The sequence below is a fragment of the Glarea lozoyensis genome (genome assembly GCF_000409485.1).
Source record: "Glarea lozoyensis ATCC 20868 chromosome Unknown GLAREA17, whole genome shotgun sequence".
Classification (NCBI taxonomy): Eukaryota; Fungi; Ascomycota; class Leotiomycetes; order Helotiales; family Helotiaceae; genus Glarea; species Glarea lozoyensis.
This window is the reverse complement of record NW_007360991.1, coordinates 452,936-476,541: the sequence shown is the minus strand read 5'-3', so window position 1 is coordinate 476,541 and position 23,606 is coordinate 452,936. Positions and strand designations below refer to the sequence as shown.

At 45.9% G+C, this 23,606-nt stretch overlaps 6 protein-coding genes across 6 annotated transcripts; 5 read left to right on the top strand and 1 right to left on the bottom strand.

Annotated features, from left to right (window-relative positions):
• Positions 1 to 1,399: 1,399 nt before the first annotated feature.
• Positions 1,400 to 3,649, top strand: GLAREA_11981 (uncharacterized protein; the record flags this gene model as incomplete). The annotated part of the gene is made up of 3 exons (XM_008082763.1): positions 1,400 to 1,407; positions 1,492 to 2,131; positions 2,180 to 3,649. 3 exons carry the CDS (start codon positions 1,400 to 1,402, stop codon positions 3,647 to 3,649), a joined length of 2,118 nt encoding a protein of 705 aa, XP_008080954.1.
• Positions 3,650 to 4,164: 515 nt separating this feature from the next.
• Positions 4,165 to 5,874, top strand: GLAREA_11980 (Surp module (SWAP); the record flags this gene model as incomplete). Its single annotated transcript, XM_008082762.1, has 4 exons — positions 4,165 to 4,261; positions 4,318 to 4,371; positions 4,425 to 5,522; positions 5,573 to 5,874. The coding sequence occupies 4 exons, from the start codon at positions 4,165 to 4,167 to the stop codon at positions 5,872 to 5,874; spliced, it is 1,551 nt and encodes a 516-aa protein (XP_008080953.1).
• Positions 5,875 to 11,390: 5,516 nt separating this feature from the next.
• Positions 11,391 to 14,092, top strand: GLAREA_11979 (uncharacterized protein; the record flags this gene model as incomplete). Its single annotated transcript, XM_008082761.1, has 5 exons — positions 11,391 to 12,075; positions 12,150 to 12,745; positions 12,793 to 12,916; positions 12,969 to 13,393; positions 13,445 to 14,092. The coding sequence occupies 5 exons, from the start codon at positions 11,391 to 11,393 to the stop codon at positions 14,090 to 14,092; spliced, it is 2,478 nt and encodes an 825-aa protein (XP_008080952.1).
• A 2,860-nt stretch (positions 14,093 to 16,952) lies between these two features.
• Positions 16,953 to 17,236, top strand: GLAREA_11978 (uncharacterized protein; the record flags this gene model as incomplete). Its single annotated transcript, XM_008082760.1, has 3 exons — positions 16,953 to 17,034; positions 17,121 to 17,174; positions 17,223 to 17,236. The coding sequence occupies 3 exons, from the start codon at positions 16,953 to 16,955 to the stop codon at positions 17,234 to 17,236; spliced, it is 150 nt and encodes a 49-aa protein (XP_008080951.1).
• A 1,408-nt stretch (positions 17,237 to 18,644) lies between these two features.
• GLAREA_11977 (uncharacterized protein) lies at positions 18,645 to 19,094 on the top strand (the record flags this gene model as incomplete). The annotated part of the gene is made up of 1 exon (XM_008082759.1): positions 18,645 to 19,094. The coding sequence occupies one exon, from the start codon at positions 18,645 to 18,647 to the stop codon at positions 19,092 to 19,094; it is 450 nt and encodes a 149-aa protein (XP_008080950.1).
• A 3,178-nt stretch (positions 19,095 to 22,272) lies between these two features.
• Positions 22,273 to 23,526, bottom strand: GLAREA_11976 (Mitochondrial carrier; the record flags this gene model as incomplete). The annotated part of the gene is made up of 3 exons (XM_008082758.1): positions 22,273 to 22,485; positions 22,533 to 23,286; positions 23,354 to 23,526. 3 exons carry the CDS (start codon positions 23,524 to 23,526, stop codon positions 22,273 to 22,275), a joined length of 1,140 nt encoding a protein of 379 aa, XP_008080949.1.
• Positions 23,527 to 23,606: the final 80 nt, after the last annotated feature.

Below are 23,606 nucleotides of genomic sequence, written 5' to 3'. Positions count from 1 at the left end.
GAAGGTCTTCCAGGTTGTGGGCCAGTCGTATCCGCGTAGGGCACAGAACAGCAGTTCTCTACAATACGAAGATTTAGCGCTCATACGAATTGCACGCGTCTCGCGGTGCACAAAACTCATGGCGAAAGGATCCCATCAGAGCGCGTATCGCGACAATGGCATTGATGCGATGTTGGACTTGATGCGCAAAGAGATGAAGGAGAAAGGTGACCAAGTTTTCGGGGTTTTGTTCAACCACATCCAGAAGGTCGAGGCCAGCCGTGCAAGAACGGAATATTGACAATTCGATATCGTATCGGAGCAGACTCCATGCAGAACTAATAAGCCGCGCATTTAATCACAATTAAACACCTGGACCCTGGTAAACTCAATCAGCTTCCCCAAACTTGCTTCTTTCCAAGTTCTGAGTCCTCCCTTCTCCGAGGTATCGCAGTACCAGCTGAAGTTAAGCCCCAACATTCAAACCTAAGGTTCTCATCAGTTGTTGGCGCTTCGATATTTCCGTCGAGTCCTCGCCGCATGCGCGCTTCAGAAGACATAAAAATAAATTGAATAACGTACAAACCTGAGGAAAGGCCCACCAAGGAATCTGCAAAATAACTAGTGTGGCGATGAATCCAAGATGGTCTGAATACGATGAAATATACGGCTTCCTCGGGTTCAACAATCATCTTCTTTCTTACCAACGCTGTTGGGAATTTGATAGATTGATAACCTTCGCTTTCCGTATCCTCACCAGGTTTACCAAATTTAGTGGTGTTGATGACGCCCGATCCCCTGCAAGACTGCCAAAATCCGGGTCCTTCAGCGCCTATCCAAGTTGCAGGGTTGCCTTTCCTCTCCCAAAAACCCCAATCGATCCAATTTCTAGGCGCACGGAACTCTGGCTCGTCTGGGCGCGAGGCACAGATTTGCGGGTGGAAGAACTGGACTGAAAGAACTGGGGCGACACAGCCAACCGACCCGCCGAGCCCCGAGAGCTCTCTCGTCAGCTTTCTCGGATTCTCCTCTCCAACGGCAAAACTTAACGGCCATAGAATCAATCTGCAGCCACCAACATCGTCGCCGTCGCTTTAATTATTAGCAACAACATTCGAATGGTAGAAAAGATATTCGCGATAATCCTTCTTCTATCTGCTGCAATCTCTCCACCTGCTCACGACCCATGACGCCTCAATCTTCATTGATGTCTTGCACCTGCAAGATCTAAGTCGCCTGCAGACAATCATTCTCCCCTTGCTGCGGGAGTCCGTAGCAATTCAACACGCCTCACCCAGAGCTTCCGGTGCGAAACCCGCACTCCCGGGTGGTGACATCGATTTCTTTTTCCGTCACCTTCTCGTGGATAAATCCAATCTCTCACCTTTACATTCTGCGATCCAATTCATAATCGGTAACCATGTCAGAGTAAGTAAACCGTCAATCCAAACAACACTAACTTGGCGTTTGCCAGATCTAATGCACCTCGATGCTAACTACTCCCGTGTCTAGCCTCGTCCAAGCCGGGTTTGGTTCGTACCATCCGACTCCGCAACAAACGCTGGCACATCTACGGTCACTATCCGCGAAAACTTCCAACAGCTCATTACGAAAGACTTCACCCGCACCGCGCCAGATCTCGAAATCAGTCTCGACTGGTGCCCTAAACTCCGTACCAAAACCACCAGGTTTTCCGATCAAAAGGGCTCAAACCCAGTACAGTGACGCAGATGGCAATATGAGCACGTTACCAGACCCTCGAAGCCGAGCGATGTCGCCTGCGAACGACTCGAGTCCTCCAAGTCCTGCAGCCCATCCAGATTTAAGCACCGAGGTAGAGACGCTCAGTAATAAATTGATCAGTGCCATCAATCACCAGACGAACCTCGATGATAATCTCTCGGCGACAAGACAAGAATTATCGGTTGCACAGGAACGGATCAAGAAGCTCGAACAGGAAAATGCGGATCATGCAGATTTACTGGCGCGTGGGGTTTTAATCAGGAAATCTGTTGCAGATGTGGAGAAGGGTAAATTAGCGACACAGTTAATGGACGAGAGAAAGCAGCGAGAAGTGGTGGAGAAGGAGAAGAAGAGCATTGAACAAGAACTCGAGAATCTTACCACCGCTCTTTTTGAGGAAGCGAATAATGTAAGTGACTGTATCCCATTGTGAGGGAGCAATGGTTAACACATGCAGATGGTGATTATGGCTCGCGAATCTGCTCAGAAAGAACACGATCTTGTCCTGAAGAGAAACGATCAGCTTAAAGCCCAACTGGCAGACACTGAAAACTTATTGAAATCCCACCAAGAGCAGTTAGCTCAATTGAAACAGGTAATGGAGCAGATGACGGAGGAGAAAGACGAACCGACAAATCCAACTGCCCCTTCAACTCCGGGCTTAAGTAAATTCGACAGCAAGGAAGACAATCGCGAAACCGAAGGGACTCAGGTATCTTCACTTCCGGACCCAGTATCACCTTCCTATCCTACGAGTTTCACCTATCTCCTACAACCTGTACTTCGTACCGATCTCTCGGCTTATGAAGACTTTACTTCAATTCTACGCATGTCAAAAAATATAGCTGGTAGCCGAGTGTCGAGTGGTTCATACGGTACAATAGGCTTAGGACTTGGACTCGGTGGATATGTTGGAGGTGTACCCAACAATGGCTCAACTTCTTCAATTGCAACTTCAGCGGGTCTCAATTCATCTCCTGCAACTCCAACCACGCCCGCGTCTTCAGTCAGCAGTACCTCGACGAACGGACCAAATTCGCTTACACCTTTAAAGGACACGAAATTCTACAAGAGAGCGCTTGCCGAAGATATAGAGCCAACGCTTAGACTCGATACTGCGCCTGGTCTATCGTGGTTAGCGAGAAGGACGGTCTTGAATGCCATTTGCGAAGGAAGTCTTGTCATTGAGCCAATGCCAGCCTCAACTAAGCCATACGTCTTTGCCTGCTCATTGTGTGGTGAGTCGCGTAAAGACGCATCCCATATTCGAAGCCATCGATTCAGAACGAGCGAAAACGAGAATGCCCAACGATATCCTTTGTGTAGATATTGTCACGGTCGTGTACGATCAACGTGTGATTTCCTTGGATTTTTGCGTATTGTAAAAGATGGTCACTGGAGAGCAGATGATGAGCAAGCAGAGAAAGCGGCCTGGGAAGAAAGTGTACGATTGAGGGAGCAGATGTTTTGGTGTAGAATGGGGGGCGGAGTAGTCCCAACACAACAACTTCATCCAGATTCGATGCGAAGTCCTAGAGCCAGTGCGGATTCGAGGGATGAGCAGGAAAAAGAGTTATCGAAAGAGGTTGAAGAAACTGGGGAGATTGTGCCTAAGGATGTCACGCCTGTAAATGGCCTGTCTCCAAGAGGATCTACCAGGATCACTTCCGTGAAGAGAGCGAGTAAGTTATCAATTCAATCAGATACTGCCAACGGCGTCTGGCAGGCTTCAAAGGGAGATGCTGCTCCGGCGAGTCCAACGCGGAATGGTTCTTTGGTTTCAAAAGACCCAGACGTTATCCTCGAAGAAGGTTCAGAAAAGAGCAAGGTTAGGGACTCGACATCATCCCTGGCGGTTGGAGAGACTACTGAAGAAGTGAAGAGGCTTTCAATCACCATTCCCGTTACAGAACAATCAGCATCATGAGTCGTCGATTCGGAGGTCTCTTATTTCTTTGGTCGTCGAGAGGTAATAGCATACAAAAAAGATACTGGCGTTCTGGAATCTGTTTATAGATGGCTAGCTTGTCGGTATGGGCAGGATTGCATGGTAATGGAGTTTAGTGTGTAGCGTATAATACCAGGCTGAACGTGTTAATGACTGAGCCAGTCAGGGACATGAAGGGGACGCTCGTTGAGCAATGTATTATTGAATATAAATTATGTCCAAGGCGGGCAAACCGATAATGAATGGAATCACTTTCCAATATTTCTAGAACCTCAAATGTATTTGTGCTCATAATGAACTCCTTAATGTGCCAAACATATATTCACCCTCTGAATCACCTTGCAATATTCTGAATTGTGGGGCAGCAAGGCTCGCCCTCTGATTGGTAACTGTATACCAAGCGCGAGGCTGGAATTTTGCTGGAACGCTCATACTGTACATGCGAACTTGTGTCAACCCCCAACTGCAATTCTGACCTCACAATCGTCCAAATCATGGCACCTTCAGCTACAGATGATGATACCGCTATGGGCGGGATCTCGGACATCAAAGCACCACTGGGTGTTGTGTTGCCACCAAAAGAAATCAAAGGTATGGCTCTAGTCGCGAATGCGCCTGCTGCAATATTGAGCTGACCGACATTGTAGCTATCCTCGAAAAAACAGCGGGATATGTTTACCGTAATGGGCCCAGCTTCGAAGGTGCGTTTATGTGGTGCGGAATATGAAGGGAGGAGAAGCTAAAATACATATAGATCGTATCCGCGAGAAGAACCGAAGCAATCCCAAATTCTCCTTCCTTAGCACGAACGATGCATATTATCCGTACTATCTATGGCGGGTCAGTGAGATTAAAGCTGGTAGAGGGACTGCAATCGCCGCAGGACGAGCGGAAGAAGCAGAAGAAGAGGCCGCGAAACCGAAAGGTCCTCCTGAACCACCAGAATTCCACTTCTCAGCACGAATGCCAAATATCAGCGCCCAGGATCTTGAAGTCGTTCGATTGACTGCCTTGTTTAATGCCAAAAATGGAAGAGGGTTCTTGACAGCTCTATCGCAAAGGGAGACAGGCAATTATCAGTTTGATTTTCTACGGCCGAATCACAGTTTACATAATTTCTTCCAGCGGTTAACAGATCAGTATGTCTCGTTATTAAGAGTTGGCGGGGTCGATGGCGAAGGTGGGAAAGCACAGCAGGAGAGGATGAAGGAATTGCAAGCTAATGTTGATGACAAATTCAATGTTTTATCGAGGGCGAAACAACGAGCAGAGTGGTTCCAGTATCAGGATCAAGAGAAGCAGAAGAAGGAAGAGGAGGCAGAGAAGGAGAAGCTATCATACGCGCAAATTGACTGGCATGATTTTGTGGTTGTGGAAACAGTCCTATTTACAGAAGCAGATGATCAGACGAATCTCCCACCACCTACGTCTCTCTCCGAATTACAATTCGCATCCTTAGATCAGAAGGCAATGATGTCCGTCAGTTCACATAACATGAGAATTGAGGAAGCCATGCCGGAAGACAACGATTACTACAACTCTTACCCCCAACAACCACAACAAATGGGTCCACCACCAGTACCCCAACCTGCCTACCAGCCACAATATCAAGATACCCGTATGCGCGGCGTCGAGGAAGACGAAGAAGAAGAACGTATCCGTGAACGTACCGAGGCTCGAAAACGCGCTCAAGCAGCCCAAGCAGAAGCAAAGGGTGGAGCGGCCCCAATGAAGATCAAGGAGAATTATGTTCCAAGAGCAGCTGCTCGCGCAGCCAACAAACAGAACATGGTTCTCTGTCCAAACTGCAAACAACAAATGCCCGCTTCCGAACTAGAAGAGCACATGAGAAGTATAACCCCCCTCCCTTGTCTCTTGTTCCTTCATCTAACCACTTCATAGTCGAACTCCTCGATCCTCGCTGGAAAGAACAAAAAGCCAAAGCCGACTCCCGCTACGCCACCACCAACTTATCCACGCAAGAAGTAGCTAACAACCTGAAACGCCTGGCCTCGCAGCGCTCAGATGTGTTTGATGGTGCGACCGGCCAGCCGGTGAGTGAAGAGGAGTTGGCGAGACGGAAGAAGGCGGCCACGGGGTATGATGGGAGTGCGGTTGAGAAAAGCAGGTTAGATCTTATGCAGAATGTTAATGTGGAGGAGCAGATCAGGGCGATTCATCAGAAGTTTGGGGATCGGAAGTGAGGGGGGTAATGGGGGCGTTTGTGGGTTAGGGGGGTTGGGTGTAGATTTAGTATGTATTATTGAAAAGCCGGTTGAGATTGTCTATATCTGATTTTGGTGATTGCTTCACGATCTCGATGTTGCTAAGCTGCTTGTATTCTAGCTCTTCCCTGTGATATTGAAGTCGTTCCGCGAGTCCTGTTCCCAATTTTTTATCATCAGAACCTACACTTTCGTAACCTAGAGGAGTAAGATCATAGATATTGACGGTTAGATTTCTAGTCAGTAGAACCCAGCACGCGTCCATTCTTATCCACATTATCTCCTAGCCACTATAGCCATAAAGTAACTCGCAAGTATATTGACAATGTTGCCAAACTAACGAATACCACAAGAAGGTAGAAGGAAGATATATTCTACATCATAAGCCGAATTTGCTCAAGCCGTCTCAGTCACACTATCTTTCTTACTCTTTGATTAGCTCAAGCTTATGTTAAGAGTGGACTATGAAACAGGCCGTTTTTCTTATATTGTATTTAATTTGAGGGGGGCTGAAACTGATGCTTACACAGATAGTGGCGGTCCCAAAAAAGCAGCGAAGACGTGCCTGAGATACTTGAATTGCATTTCTTAACCATCTCCTCATAATGTAAATTATATCCCAATCGCGCTACCATCCCCGTTTTGTGGTAAAGTCTTGATTCCAGTTAACAAGATGCTAAAAACAAAGCTCGTTTTGCGACATGCAAGAAAAGTTGTGTCATCTCTCATCTCATCTGGTATCCGACTCAATGTCATGAGTTAACATCATGTAAAGAATAAATATGAGGTTTGCATTCTATAACAAAACGTACAAGGAATTTGGACTAGGTAGGTGAGTAGTACTTACTCTTCTTCGCTTCCGTTTCAGCGCAGAGTTCTAACCCAAGATGGGTTTGAAATCTATCATGCTCTCAGTCCAAGAAAGAGTTTCTTTCCGAAATTGTAGTCTAGCGGAAGCATGCTGGGAATGGATTGAGGGTCGTAATTCTTGGAATATGATCCACTATTTTTGCTAGGGTGGGTTGAAGAGGGGGTGGAAATGATTGGGTTTGTGACGAGTATTATCTTGGGTCGCCTTCACTGAAGGTTTGGATTAACTTGGTTTAATTCGATTTTACCTCGCTCACCCTTTTGGTGTGGCAATGAAAGTGCTATGAGGTGCCAGATGGTGTACGATATGCTGACAGCATCAGTGGGGAAACAACGAGCGTTTCTGTTATGTCTCAAGACTGCGATTAAGACGGGATCATTGAGTGGCTCTTTGGTATCATATAAGAAGGTTTTTTATACTTGACACCGAATAGAGAACATCTCTGCCCACCAGGAAACCAATTTACATCCCACAACTCTTTAGTCTTTGTATCATTGAAATGGATTTTATCTCTCAAACATATTCCACGTAGATCCTCTTTTGTCAGCGGTGATATTGAATGGGAAGTATTTGAAACTGCAATTAGTGCGAGCTTGCTAGAATATAACTATGTAGACGTGCAAATAACTAAAGGTAACAGTTAAGAAGCTAAAGTATTAAAGGCTATAAACTTATACCTAATATAAAGTTATAATAATATGTAAAACAGAAGTTTAAGCTGTTACGTGGTATGAGTTAAGTAAGTGCAATACTAGGCTGTGATTGTCAAAGCACTAGAGGTTTGACATGTTTATTAGATATTCATTCCTCTTTTAACATTGTCCCCTCTACACTTGTATAGCGCTCCTCATTCTTTGCATCTATTCTGAACTTGCTTGTTGTTTTAATTCGCTCACAGTCCCAATATCAACTGATTTAGCGAAGAGGTAAAGGGGGTTGATGATTTACATTTTTGGCTAAATATGCTTGAATACACTGCTGGTTTTTGTACGTAGTCTTTTAATTAATGGTGTGGATGCAATATCAACGGGGGTTTATGATTTGGATTCTTAGCTAAGTCCAGTGGGGTGTGGTGAAGAGCATTGCAGTTGAGTGGTCCTGCTGAGATGAGATGGCACAATGATTGAAGAGTTAAGAGATTAAGAAGTAGCTTCAATCAAAACAGAATGGCTCATGCAGTGTCTTTTTGTTATTTACTCCTTTCAATATCGATGCTGATTGTCAGTTGCAGTGTTTCAAGAATGGAATTAAGCGAGGTACGATGGGGTTCGATGACTTGAATTTTTGTCTGAGCTTAGTGAGCCGTGGGAAGGGAGTTAATGATAAGGAGACTAGTGTATGAATCAAGAATGATTGCCTACTATCTGATGTTACGTGCCCTAAGTTTTTGTGAAAAGATCCGGACAGAGTTTGAAAGAGTGAAACGAGTCTTCTGCGCCTCTAACCTCTCCCATATTTCACACGAGATAGCTGTTCTAAGTGCGCAGGGGAAGACTAGAGAGGACTTATTCTCACTCTATCACACAGTTACGCACACTCAAACAATGCCATATTACGCAAACATCCCAGTCTTTAACAGTCTCTGATCGTCATATTAAACTAGCCACTTCAGCATAGGTTAGGTGAATTTGCATAGTCTTCTCTTGGAAGACAAACATGTCAACTAAAATCTACCTGAGCAGTTGGGGTAAATTCTTAGACAGCGTAGTAGTATGCTTAAACTCAAGACATGAATTTGATCACGACGTCAATGTATTCTGAGTCTTAAAATGAAATCAGTGGACCTATCATAACGTTCTGTTCGAATCAATTCATCGGCTGGAGCTGATTGACTGACAAGAAGGATTCCTGCTGCCTAAACCATGATCCTTCTAAGAAACCCTGGGAGTTCTTGTCTTCTTCCTCAACTTAGAATCCGGCTTTTTTTCTTTCTTCATAACGAACCTGCTGGACGGGAAGGCTGAGACTCGAATTTTGCCTCTTGTTTGACATATATGATTAGGAACCCATTTTCTTCTCTCTCTAAAAATGACACTGTTCCAACGGGAAGGCTGAGACTTTCCTCTTGCCTCTCGTTTGACAAATTTGATTGTGCCGTGATTGGACATAACCTGAACAAGATCGATACACATCTATGTTTTCTCCATCGCATCACACATTCTTCAAATTATCGTATCCGTTTGTTCCAAAAAATGCAGAAAAGTATATGCTTAAAGTCCTGCAGTCAAACCCATCTCCGTATAACGCTCGCGCAGCAATGTATATGCTTAATCTCGCGCAGATAATCGCCCATCTATAGCACTTGCCCGGTTCATCTCATATATTCCTACCCACCCTCTTCTTCGTAAAGTATGCGTAAGCGGATTGTAGCTTCTCATTCGTCCTCAATTCAGCCTTAACAAACATCCAACAAACAGATCCTCGCCTCTCGGAAGTCACCATGTCCCAATCAATCAAAGCATCTCGTCTCCCGCAGCAGTACCAAAATATGGTTTACGACTATTGATGAAATTTGGGGGATGAGGTGAGATAAAAGCAATTCAAAGTATATCAAACTTGAAACATTTGAGCGGCGCGCGTCCAATAGACACTGAAGCTACGTATTTGACATCACAAGCTCCTGATTTGAGTTACGAGCACAACATCCACTGGCAGTCCTGCCGAGTAAGCACCTTAAGCATCCCTCGTCTGAACATACCCCCCGAGAAAGAACTCCATGCCACGTTCCATCATGGCGATATCACCATGCAGCGCACTACCCTACCCACCGCGCTTATCACTCTGCATGCGGAGCATTATCAAAAGATTTGCAATCATCTCAATCACAACTCGCGCGCAGCAAGAATCCTCTCCTTTCCTGGTACAGAAACCATTTGTTGGATGCCTAGGGAACATTCCTGCTACAGAATGTTACGATCTCGCATGCTGTTGAAGTTTCTGTTGGTGATAAGGATACAGTACTCGGCACCCTTGAAGAAGACATCTCGGTCTGTCGCGAGCGCGGGGGGAAGCCTGTCAGGGCCGGTGATCTGGGGTAGTTGGGCGATCCCATCCATGTGGACGGGTTGGCCCAAGTCCCCAACTTTTTTACTTTTGCGAACCAAGCCACCGTCATGACCTCACGTTTCTGCATTTAAAGAGGAGCAGACGGCCTCGAAAACGGTCGCGCGAAATTGCAAGGCGAGCAAAGAGGTCGAGAAAACGGCCGCTCTCCTCCAGTTTTCAAGGCAACCGGTTAGCAAAAGTCCCTCGTCCGCAAATCGAGCAGGAGCTGAGAGTGGGATTTAAGTTCAACCTGTTCAAGTGGAGCCATATCCGCGGTTTTCTAACCGTTTGAGTATGTTCGGTCAACAAATTTGTTCATTCAAACACTCCCCGAGTATCTAAAGTTGAAGCTATCCATAGTCGGCTGTCTTGCAAATTGTGGAACGGTGACTGATGTTCGCTTGTTGCCTGAAGTCCTGATATCACTCCGGTAGGACGAGCTGAATTGGTGCCCAATAATTCCGACGAAGCCCGAGATATCAACTTGTCTCGATGTCCGGGCGAACATTGAAGCACAGTGGCAGAGAGTCGGTTCGGAATCTTACCCCTTCGCTTCTCTTTGAGCGGAGGAATAGCAATACATCGGAACCCCTCTGCAGCTGTCGGGCCCCTTGCTAGCCGAGAGCCAGAAGCGATATATTTAAACAGATATGGGTATATTGCGCTCTGGATTGGATTATGACGTCCTGCAGTCAGCTTCTAGACGAGTTGTGATGTGCGCTCAGTCTTCCAATCCGGTCCCTTGCACATAAGCCATGATTTCCTATTTTTCCTCAACTCTTCTGCTTCTGTCCGATGTCCATGTCGCAGAACGGCAGTGACTGCCCACTTTAATAAAGTTGATCTAAGTTTCTCCACATCATGACTGTTTCGGTCTCTCCCGCTGAGATTGGGAATTCGCCTGACAGTCTGTCCACTGGCGCAGCGAGGAACCACGCTTGGCAGCGTGTGATTTCCCGGCCCGCACAGTGGCCCTGAGGGTATATTATCACGCTGCTAGACGAATCAAGTGAGCCGTAAGATATGCAGCACGAGACGGGGTGAAGTTGTGCTCCGTGATTTCTCTCCAAATGGCTGTATGAAGATATCTTGTGGGGTCTTCCGGGGCCCAAAGATCTTGGTGATTGGAGTGAGGAACGAGTACCCGCGCCAGGTATTGTCGGCAGAAGAGATATAGAAAGCAGGCCCTGCAGATGCGCGATGCTCCAGCGAGCATGCAGAAATAATACTCGGCTTCAGCCTGGACGGCCAATGGGAGCAATACTGGTCTCTACCATGCACATGCGGCTCGCAGCCATGCTCAAGCATGCCAGCAATGCACTGCGCGCCAGACCCATGCAAAACGACACTGGCTCCGCCGCAGTGAAGCGGGCGAGTCATCTCTTAAAGAGTGCGGTGTGGTAATCCCATCCCCAGTGTGGGATGTAAGCGCCAACATCAACGACCGCTCCTACAATAATTCTTGGATATTTGAAACAGAGCGATGTGAAGTTGTGTGGGGAGCTAGCAAAACCGCCTTACTTGCTCTTGAAACTTCGACCCGATCAACGACCTTAGGATGAGACAGGTACCATCGACAATGATTGAGGTCGGGGGAACGGCTTCACAAGCCAGCGTGGGTTCTGGGAGACCGGGGACGAGACCAGCGCGGAGGACGAAGAAGCGGCGGGACTCGAAGGTGTATCAAGGCCATTGTTCAAGAATTTCCACCTCGACTGAGATGTCCCCCACTTCTCAGAAATCCAATTCCGAAAATGGATCGCACAGCTTCAGCAGCCATCTGTCAAAAATTGAGGACCAGATATGTCCACAATTCAATCACCAACAAGCCTTTGACCTGGATAGTATGGGGGAGTGCCGAAACAACAGCAATACCGATTCGACGAGTTTTTATCCAGGAAGTAATATTGGTCCACCATGGCAAGCTTCAATGATGTCCTATCCATATCAGTCCAACAATTCTCCTCAGTATTTGGAAGGCGCCGAATCCGTTCCATATCAGAATGGATTTTACGTTCATGTCGCCAACAACATAGGAGAACCATGGACGAAGGTCGTTACGACTGATGGCCATATCAATGCCGAGATAAATGCTATGGCGGGAATGGGCCATACTTTCGGCACTTATGAGAACTTAGGAAGCTTGTCAGGCTCAACACCTACAAGTCCCGAATCAGATGGCTGGATTCTTTGCCCGCCGGTGGTATCATGTAGCTTGGATTCCAACCCGATCACGACCACGTTCTGTGATCCGTTTTTCACCGGTAAGTCATAACTCTGCTCTTCCGATAGATGCGGAGCAGCCGGACTTTTGTCTCATGAAGCTGACTATTCGTAGATGCATACACCATGTTCGGAGCGCCTTACTACACGCCAATTACATCTCAACCGGACTCGGGTGCTTTATATCACGATGCTTTCAATTTTCCTCATGCAAACGAACCGCCGCTAGATGTAAGTTATCCGGATCACATTCCTCCAGAAAATCGATTTCCAGTAAACGACCCTGGGAGGCATCTCAAATATCAAGCCGAGGTCAACCCTACCCTTGCCATCGAGTCACTCAAGGCCATACCGCAGGTAGATACTTCATTCGCAAGAGGGTACTCGGAGTCCACTCAACTGAAGACTGAGATGACACCCGCGACACCGCCAGTAGACAGTGATAATGATAGCTTTATCCCATTTGATCCTAGACTTCACACCCCATCAAGCGGTTCACCGACCTCATCTAGGTCAGGAGGGTCTCACAGGCCGTCACCGCGGCATCTTGAAAATGATAATCATGCGCACGTTTTCAGTTCATTCTCGGGGACAACAAGGCCGAAGATACAAAAAGGTCGGCAAAGAAATTTGACGCAAGAAGAAAAGAAACAGGCACGAGATGTAAGGGAAGCAAAAGCTTGCTGGTCATGTCATATTTCCAAGACAAAAGTAGGTGATCCTTAGCGCTCCTGTTTGCCAGCATCCTAACAGTGTAGTGCTCTCCATGTTCTCCAGGAAGCCCTTGTGAACAATGTGCAAGACTTATCGGCAAGAGAAGATTCTGTAAATTCGAATGTTTCAATGACCCACTTGAATCATTGTATGTTTTCATGGTGCCCGGTATGTCGAATCTTTTCCCCTTGAAAAACAGTTGACTGACAACATCGCTTAGACTACCTGTTCGGGCACTATACTCGACAAAATGTGGAGGCCTTTATAACGAGAAATACGAAGAGTTGGGGGAGAGAAAAATTTCAGGTGCAAGTAAGATGGGGTCGTCAACACTATATCAAAGCCAACGTCGTCGCCCTAGAACTGCAAAGTGAGAATTCAGAAATGGCGTTTCACCACCCAGGCCGAGCAAATGGTTCGGGAGGTCGGGGCCTAGGCAAGGAACGTAGTATACCACTTGGAGTGCCAATCGACGACATGGACGACATGGAAGAAGACTACGCCGATTACGTTCGGGAAATAGTCCAGACTGGTCTAGGGGACTACCACATAGCAGCATACTTCCCGGAGGATTCTCTGCTAGTGAAAAAACTCTTAAGAATAGCGAGCTCATACTACACTTCAGGCCTCGAATCAGGTTCAGAGGTAAGAAGCCTCGGTTTCCTGACGATTGATAACAAGCTGACTTCTTTGTAGTGCGAAGTACTTCGACAAGCACTTGAAATGCACGTCGCAACATCAGTCCTGGAGAAGAATCTGGCACTCGACGATTTGTCTGTGGATGAAGTACAGGTCCATCTTGGCCACGGCTATCCAGACAGAGCCGTGGCAAGAGGTGTACAGAGACAGATCAAGCTAGCATTTTTCCTTAGCCAACATAAACGCATAAACAAGATCCTCAAGGAATGGGGTCACATGATGTGGTCTATTGGAAACACCGCAGGTAATGACAGCAAATGGGCTGTCAGCTTCTGTGTTTTCCTACTCATGACAATGGTCATGGGGAAGGTGAGGGCTAATGGGCATTACTTTTGCGAAAACAAAATCCGTCATAAGGGTGCTGATCCGACTGGTGAGAGAGCGAAGCTTTCGGAGCTCTTGAAATTAAGCGAGGACCAGGTTTTCGACAGGTGCAAGGAGATATTCCATTGGAAGTTCAAGACCAGAAAAGGCGGTAAAGAGGCTTGTAATCCAATCCGTGATGGGCTAGAAGCGTTTCGAGGAAGACCTGTAGATGACGGTCTAAAAAGTCTGACATACGGCCTCCAAAGCGTTGTGAGAGAATTCGGTAAGCGAGAATCACCACCTCTATTTCTTCCTTGTGCACACGCTTACAACTTCTAGGCAAAGAGGTCAGATCGCATTCTACCCTCACTAGAGAGCAGATAACTCAGCAGGGATATACTGCGTACCACGACGTCGGGCGACTCACTTGTATATTTTTAGATGATTTCTTGGACCATTGAACGCAATTGTTCGTGTTCGACATCATATATTCCCTGCCTCGATGTATGGAGAATCCGAGACCAGCAATCAGTTAGGTCGTCACTGCTTGGCCGCAAGCTAGCTTTATGGGACAGGAGTAAGCCATAAACAATCTCGCCGCAAGGCGGAAGAAAGATGTGGTGTGGCATCTTTCTATATCACTGATCGTTGCCTTTCTTCTCTTTTTAGACAGGCAAATCTTAGAGCGATGGTGAGATGCAAGAGAATACGGCCACGTCAGATTTTGACATGATGTTCAAGTGCTCAGTAACTGCCTTGAATACGTGGCAGTCGGTTGTCTTTGGGGGCCATTTGGTATTGGTGTTACAATAAAGGGGTCTCGGACCCCAACAGGAAAACGAAATAGCTATCGAGCTTGATGTATGTAGAAAACGATGTGTAGAACATCAATATGTCGCCTTGTCGCAGAAACTACTGTGACACAGTGCCTTGAACCAGTGGAAAATTTGATCAAGATGCGTTCGTGCCTGACTACAATATAACCTCTGCTGTTGTGACGAATATTTCATCATTGGGCTGACCGTCCGGACAGTGGTGCGGAACTCAAGGATGAGTTCAAAAGTGAGTAGTACAACCTCGGCAAATGCGGTTGAATCGGAATGTTCGATAATCAGCCAGTAACCAGTTAGGTGGAATAAACATGTGCCTGCATTATTGTGCAGGTGCCGTTCAGGTACCGTGTCTACGGATGCTAGAATCTCACTTCGGCGTCCACAAGTGCTTTGCCACAATTCCCCTTGGAAAGGCCACCATTTGGTCCGGTACTTCATAACGTGATTCATTCCTGCCATTTTTTGGTTGTACCTGACCGGCCATTCTCAAGGGCTTCGGAGCCTCGCCGCAGTCTGGTGGTTCAACTGCGCTTCTCGGCGCTTAACATATCACAAGAGGAAAGCTCCGAAGATTACGCTCTTCCTCGAATATGCGGTCGTCGAGAGGTAATAGCATCGTAAGTTGAGAAACTAGGGTTCCTAAGCTCGTAGAAAATAAGGCATTGTAGGGGGGAAAATGACGTAGCGACTTTCGGATTTTCGAGTAGGCTGCTGTTGAAATGAGCGTATACCAAGCAAATTGCGTATGACTAGTAGAATATCAGAGCCCCGGAACGGACTTTCTATGGCTTGTTTCAAAATAAGAAAATAATCGTATACCGTGCTTGGCGGCCTGCCTCGGAATCTTTTGACTGGTATCCGCGAAGTTGGGTTTGGCCTTTGATCTGACGATCCAATCGCGGAGTAGCTTTGTTGTTGGCAAGTTGTTGGTCGCCCAGATCTGCGATGGCCAACATTCCGGTGAGCCTCTCGTATACTGTACGCTGATCGCCAGCAACATATTCATGATTTGCAGCTGATTAGACTCATACGACTGTACTACCCGCGGATGCCTTCGATTTTGCGGAATGCCAACTCTCGTCCATACCAGAAAACATCCGAATGCAGGTCGAGTTAGTGACGTCCCGGAAGATCCAACGGAGCCAGCGTCGACTCAACAAAAGAGCCCAATTTCTTCTATCGAGTCTCCCATGTTCGTTAAGATTAGGATTGCTTCCTGACCCGCGAGATTCGACATGTGAGTTCCACGTCGATATTTCCAGGTTGGAGCCAGGTGCGTCTGTAACCATCGACATCGAACGCTCAGTTTCGTCCTAGGTCGTACGGCAATGGCATCAATGCTGCAACCATCGCACGCACCGAATGCTCCATTACCTGGTGCCTAGTAAACCCACAAAGAGTTGACTCGATCATCCCCGTGAGCCGTCAAAAATCAAGCGCGGCCAGAATCGAGACCTTCTAGACCCAACAAATGGGAGAGGCTATGCAACGTGCAGACAACAGGTCGCAATTGAGCAAATGACATACAAAAGAGCATAGATCGATCACATCAATGTGACCTTGAGAGCTCCAGAATAGACGGGGAGTAGGCGCAGACAGACGCGGTGTCGTTTGTTTTGTAAAACTAGCAAGTCCAAACGGAGTTGTTGGTGTTCGGCCTGGAAACCTGATGTTCAGAGGGGTTGGAATAAGGAGGACGCGAATGACATACCAACAATCATCACACCTAATGGTGAGTCTTCTTGACGTTTTAGAGGCTGGCATACGGCACGATACTAGGTTGCTGGGTTGTGAGCTCAAATAATTCTGTGATAGCTGAAATTGTGGGCGAGCCTAAAGAGATCTCTACAGGTCATCGGAGCTACCAGCTTCTAGCCGAAGCCCCAAAAAATACACGCGACTGCTACCCAACAGTTGTATCTATTTAGAAGACCAACAGATGTTGCTATTCCACCTAAGAAAAGAAAAGTGTCCAGTCATTTGGGCAGTGACCCTTTTCGTTTCGGTGTACAGGAGTTGTGCCTGGGAATGCATCCCCTCGACTAAAATGCTAGATATGACTGTCTCGTAAGGTCATGTAAAGGAGACCGTTCATAGCCACCATGGGCATCTTCCAAAAATGCCCAGCCATGAGCGTATTAGTGTGGCGTCTATCCTAAGGTTGGACTTTTAATAGATGAATCCTCTCAAATGCCAACAAATCTTCTTATAACAACTCGAACTCCAACAGTTATCTCAAAATTTTCACATACAACTCCAACACTTTCAGTCAATACAACAAAGTACAGCCCACACTCTATTCAAAACACCATCTTATCTCATTTTTTGACTTACTCTGAGACATTAATCCAACGTACTTTTACGCTATGGCTTCTTTCACCTCAATGACCTACGATAGCGCTAGTACTTCCTACATGGGCGGTCAAATGAGTCTCAGTGACCTCTCCAGTAAGTTTCATTGCCACTAGAAATCCTTAACCTCTTTTCTTTTGTTTGGTCTATCATTCTGGTCGACATGTACTGACTTATTCTAGGCTCACACAACAAGCGATCAGGACGGGGAGACGATGATGATGATCGTGACAACAGTAGGTCGCCATTTGTATCTACTAGAGTCAAAGACTAACAGATTTTAGATGGAGGTTCATGATAAACTCATACATCAACATGTTACATGAGTGTTGAGATGATTTGGTGTTCTTGCTTTACAGTGGCATGGATGAGGATGTTGTTTTCGGTAAGTCATATGCGAGATCCGTTATCCTTATCAGTTATGCGAGGCAGATTCAGATCACGTGAACGGTGCATACTGTCACCTGATTTGCCGGCGCTTAAGTTAGAGTTATGCTGACGTTCGTATAGCTTCAACATCCTTTGACCATCTCAAAGCCCCTATGATCGGCCCAGTATCACGCCAGCCACGTAGCCACAATCCTGCATAGGGCCATGAATACACGACCAAGTCCAACAACACAACTGACCTCGTCTGGTTACTGCTTCTACAGTCCGCCTTGCACTGCGGATGCCTTCGATATGCCAGACTTATGATTTTATTAGAGATCATGATCTTGGGAAGGATGGAGGAAGAGCTGGATTATGGAGGGTCAACAACCAGCCGTTGAGCTGACCGCATCGAACACCGACTTCATGTTTCTCTACAGAGAGCATGAGTCGAACTTGACGCGAACTGACTCCAAGTCTTCGCTGAATGTTCTGAAGGAACATGGACGGAGTAGGGGGGTGAAGTACACGATATTGCATTGGGATCTATATTTCTTTTCATGTTACAGTTTTATCTTTTTGTCATCTGTTGGTCTTTTCTGGATTCTTGATTTCTTTTATTGTCTTGCTTATTATTCGAAGCGTGGATCCTACTACAACAGTGTCTTACTGTTTTCAATTTTTATGTACCACACAGATTACTTCTGTTCTCATCATGTCCTGACTTCGGATCATTTGCATCTACTTGCTTTTTTCTTGCGACTTTACACATTTTACATTATTAGACGGCGCAAGCCTGGAGGGATATTTTCATTCATGCAATATACTACGTCATCGCACACTATTTTATAGAGATCAATCTTACACTCTACACTTTCAAATCAGAAAAACTTTTTACTCAAACGTTTTCGTCTTCATTATTTCACAAGCTGAGACATCTTGTCACTAATGTATACATTGGTGGTGTTTTGAAGAGCAAGTCGAGACAGTTGCGTAGTTCTGGACATTCTTTCCCGGATAAACAGGCTTGATATTATTTCATGATTATTTAATCATTTGGACTTTCCAATTGAGTAGTGTAGTAGGAAGATGCGGACCACAGTCTAGGTGACTACGCTGGCACCTACTCGATGTAACGATACCTGCTTGAGTCACATCAGTGTTTGAGTCGTTTAGGTACGACAGTCGCCTCCTCTTCCAAATTCTTTCTCGTCCTAGTTTCTGACCAACAAACCAACACCAACCAACCAGGCTGAGATGATCCAAATTAAGCTTTATTTATAGACCAATGTATCGGCCCCAGTTCAAAGTCAAAATCAAAGACTAAATGTTTCAAAATGGGGCTGCTCGCACAGCCTCGGACTTTGGTAACGTTGGTCTCGGGTCGATTGGCATCGAGGATTTCCGAACTCCAGCCACAAATCTTACAATCGATTATCACGCTTTTATGTCAGACCAACAGAGACTTCAGCCCTACGGCCTCTCCTACCCCGCAAGTGTGGTACTTTTTCGATATTCTCGAGTGGCTGCGGAACACTCAAACTGAGCCTTTCGCCAATGCAAAGCATATGGAGCGGAGACAACCTTATCAAGTGTTAGGATATGTGAGATGTTATTTTGAGCTCAGCCAACAATTTTTTACGAGTGTTACTGCAATAGGAAGCTTCTCATTCCAAGCAACGACTGGCAAGCCAACCCACTGTGGCGATATCGATGAAAGGTATCTTACTCATGGAATTGGACAAGTCGTTCACCATGCTCAATATGAGATTTTACGACTGGATTGAAGTGCAACTTCCGTCAATTAGAGCTCTTGGGGCAGCGGAACAAGGCCCAGTCTACTATTTGCAAATTCATCAGCCTGGTAATCAAGGAATCAAAAGGTTGGATTCCTCAGATGGTTTTTTTCTTCGGCGTCTGTGGTTTTGATGCGATCATTTTCACGATGAATTTTTATGAAAAGATACGGCCTTCCGCTTGCTAAGTGGTGAGTGCTCTGTACGACTCGGGTCAAAAAATCCGTGATACCTTCTAGTACATCCTCCTACCATGGTAATGGCCCGGTCTGTGTGAGGGAACCAATACTAAGGATTCGCTCACGTCTCGGAAGCTCCCAAGAGAGCTTTTTGCAAGTCATGATACATTATAGTCTACCTCAACGGCGTCTTGACTGTCAAACGCTACTACTCCAGTTAACAAACTCGTCAGAGCGACTTGCTAAGCGAAGATTCGCGGTTCTCCATCCTACTAAATTTGCCATTCTCCATCAGCACACCAAACAAGTTCGGAGAGCCTCGTCTACAGTTACCGGAGAACAGTTTCCCATAAATTGTTTTGCTATATGGTGAGATGATGCCTGGGCAACTCTCATATCGGCACCCACAGTGGGTTCATGATGCCAATGCCAACGTTTTACGATCCGCAATGTCAATATGAGAATAGCAAGATGATCTTGCCTTCAAATACAGGAGACTGTGCCAAGATTATGCTTGCTCGTTTCTGCCTCCGACACTTCACGCAAGTATAAAATCCTGCCAGAAGACTATTTTAACAATCGCCACCAACAATCTTCAGTAAAGATTCGTATACACCACAACCGAGGCACACCTCAAAGTCAATTTATACTTTCACCGCCGCATCCGCGAAATTCTTCTTTCGTGCGGAAACTGCTGTTCCGAGTATGTTCCGTCAAATTTCGTGAGCCGCATTGCCGCTTCTTACTTGTTGCTTATCCGCAGCTGCTGACGACAATGGCACTTAGTTACCGATGTACGTGAGAAACAGCCAATTACATTACACATCCAGAGTCCTTTGCTGATCGTTTCACGTATAGTTCGGTACTTGCCAGTTGGCAACAGCGCAACGTATCCACTCATGAATTTTAAGTGTGAAGATTTACAAGCAGTGCTACGGCATGGATAGTAACATGCCAGATGCTTAAAGATACGAATCCTGAGCTGGAGCCTCATAGTTGTCCTTCGTTGATTCTGATGAGTCTCTCAATATTACTTGCACTGCTCACGAATACATCCCTTGGGGTCTAGGCTCTAGATTCCAGGGGCCCTCACCTCAAAATTCGGATCTGCCAGAGCTTTTCCTTCAATTAATATGACTAGCTGTTTAATACCATCTAGTCTCTTGGACTAGAAAAGAATAATGTCAACCGTTATCGAGTCTAGGGGCATGGGTTCTGAGTCTAAGTCCAGGACCTCAGGGGCGAGAAATTTGATTCTGAAGAAAGCCTTATGGAACGGGTCACCTCCTACCATACGATTTTACACTCGGAGAGAGAAAAAAACAGCCACAATCAAATGACCGACAGATAATGTGACTGTTCCATTGAACATGTTGTTGCCTTCGTCCTTGAGGAACAGAGAATAAATTGAGAAGGACGCTTCATCACATGTCATCACTTGCCTCCAGGACCACAGATGCCTACAGATTGTTCAAAAGACTAGTTCAGCCTTGAATTGTCCCGAGGAGGTCTAACAAAACTCCGTGTCGGTTAAGCTTGTAACTTTGTTTTGAAGTGATGAAATTTTAGTCAAACAGACAGTGCTGTAGACTCCTATTTTTTTGGCCGGCAGTAAATTGAAAACAAGACGTGGATATTAAAATCTTATGTCACCGAGTACAAGAAGTGTTTGAAAATGTCTGCTAGTTACAGTATGAGAAATAACCAGAGTCGGAAGGCAGATCCATGAGAACTCTCGGGGTTGTCTCGCTTAACAGGAATTTGAGAAAATACAATTATTGGCAAACTAAAAAATTGGATGGCTTTACATGATAACTTGAAAGATAGAAGACACCTAGTAGGTACGTCCACTATTGTCAGAAATCCTTTGATGTTACGATTGTAACATGTGAATTGATACAGAGCCTAGAGAATCATCACTGCAGGCTTTCAAACACATAGACCTACAGCTTCGTTAGATCACTACACGAAATGCTATTTCAGAAGAGATTGTCATGTCTAGAACTCCAAACAAATAGAACTTATAGAACAACATCTTCTGCTAAACCTAGCAAAACGAATGCGTACAATGCAAGTACCAAAAAAATTGTTCATAGTTTTCCTTACTCACCCAGGATATTCATACTGCTCGTCCAGTCATCCACTGTCATTGTGGATCGAAAGACACTCAAGTGACCTCACAATTCGGAATTCGCTGAATATCGCACCATATTTCAGGAAACAAAATGATCAAAATTATTAGATCAATGAATCCTCTGCAACTTTACATTCACAGATCAATTTCCAAGGCCCACTAATAACTATATGAATAGACAAACAGAGTTACTAAACCAGAGTGGCCAAAGTGCTTCGTGTCTCATCTACATCCACTGTTCCAGTACCTTACTTATAGAAGTGAACTCAAATATAATCAGTTTTACGACAGAAGCAGGAACTTGATTTTTCTACAGACGTAAGTTCTAAATTCCCGAAGTTTTACCTCCTGTTTTACTAAAACAGGAGATACATATAGGTTGTAATCGCGCCATGAATTCTTATGATTTATCAATTGAGCAAAAAGTTTGAATGATACCACAGTAACTGGGATTTACTTCCTTCCATCATTCTCGGGCTAGCCAGCTGATGAATGAAAAGTCGTGGAGAGCTAGAAAAGCCGCACTTACTCACCAATGAACACGATCCATTGCCTCCGGCTTATGTGTATAATTTCCATGTTATATTTGTACTGAGATTGTATCACATCCCAGAACAGAGAATAGTGCTTTGTAGCACGCCGAGCCCTTCGCTCTTCTGTTATATTACAAGTCCTCGTCAATCCGACGTCCGCATCTATTTTACACCATAATATCCCAATCAGATCAATCCACCCTCTACCCCAACCCTTTTCATACAATAATCAACGCCAGCTGGTCCTATACATAATATACAATTCTACCTCCAATAGCTGTATGAAGCTAAAATAACCTGATCAAGGTGGAGATTTCGCTAGACTACCGTTCAGCATGTAGTAATTTTAAGACACCCTCGTAGATGCCGAACATGATTGCAGCGCTCGGTACGGTTCGGAGAAGATGTGGAGTTAGACCACCGTATAGCGCGACCATGCCTTCTTCTTTGAATACGAGCTTGAAGCATTGTACCAGCCCTGTATACTTGGGATGTCCGTTTTCGAGTGGAGCTTGTCTTAGTCGTGTTCGAGCCACCTAGAAGACTGTTAGCTGGAGTTGGAATAGAGAATAAGAAGACATACTTCATGGGGATAAGTTGCTAGAGCGGCAACTAATTTAGCTCCACCCGCAGCAGTGAGACTCCCAGTCCAACTAATAAAATTGTCCCATACGCTCCTTTCCTTGCCGGTAAAAACGATCCTCTCCTCCCGCTTCTGTAATGCCTTCTTCATCTCTTCGTACAGAACCCATTGAAGTGCACTCTCAGTAACACCAAGGTAGCTCGCACTCATGCCCTTGTACAACCCTCTAATACCCTCTTTCCCTACGGTCTGTTTTATACAATCCCAACTATTTTTATACGTTCGCTTGACCGCACCGCCAGTCTCCTCGACCACATTTTTATCGAGTTGTAACCTCGTCTTGATCATCCAGATCGGATTTGTAACTGTACTCGTCACAACGCCAGCTGTCGCAGCAGCGCATAAAACCACCCACGCATTCTCCTTACCTCCGTTCCCATAATCTGCGAGTATTCTCTTTCCATTGCCAACGACAAAGAAATTTATACTTCGAGCTGGTACGACACCAACCAGATTTGGACCGAGACCCTTGAAAAGTGCCCGCCAGCCTTCGACGCGATGTACGGAGCCGAGGATTTGAAACGTTTCGCGGAAGTGAAGGAGGCCGGATTGTAACGCGTTGAGATGCGCATGTGGAGATATACCTTTGGCAAGGCGCGATTGGGCGAGTTGCTTTTGGTAGAAATCGGATTGAAGGCGAGTCTTTAGGACATCAAGAGGAGCAGTGAGGGTAGCGGCTGTCATGCCTCCTAACCTAAGAGTTTGTTAGTACTGATAACCCACATCTGCGCGTTGGCAGCTCTGTACGAGGAAGAGTATACCCTCCAGCTACGAAATGCGCCCATGACTTGGCCACAGGCGGAGACTTCGTAGTCACCGCAACATTCTGCGCATGAGCTACTCCTACTTCGCCAAGTTCTCGCGATTGTAGAAGAGGTCCTGATCCGAGTTGTACTTTGGGATGATCGCTTGGTGATGAGGCCCGGGTATTCATGAAGTCAAGGACGAGAATGACGAGATCTAGGAGAATGGAACCGCGGCCAGTGTTTTGTTGAGAGGTCACTCTTGATAACT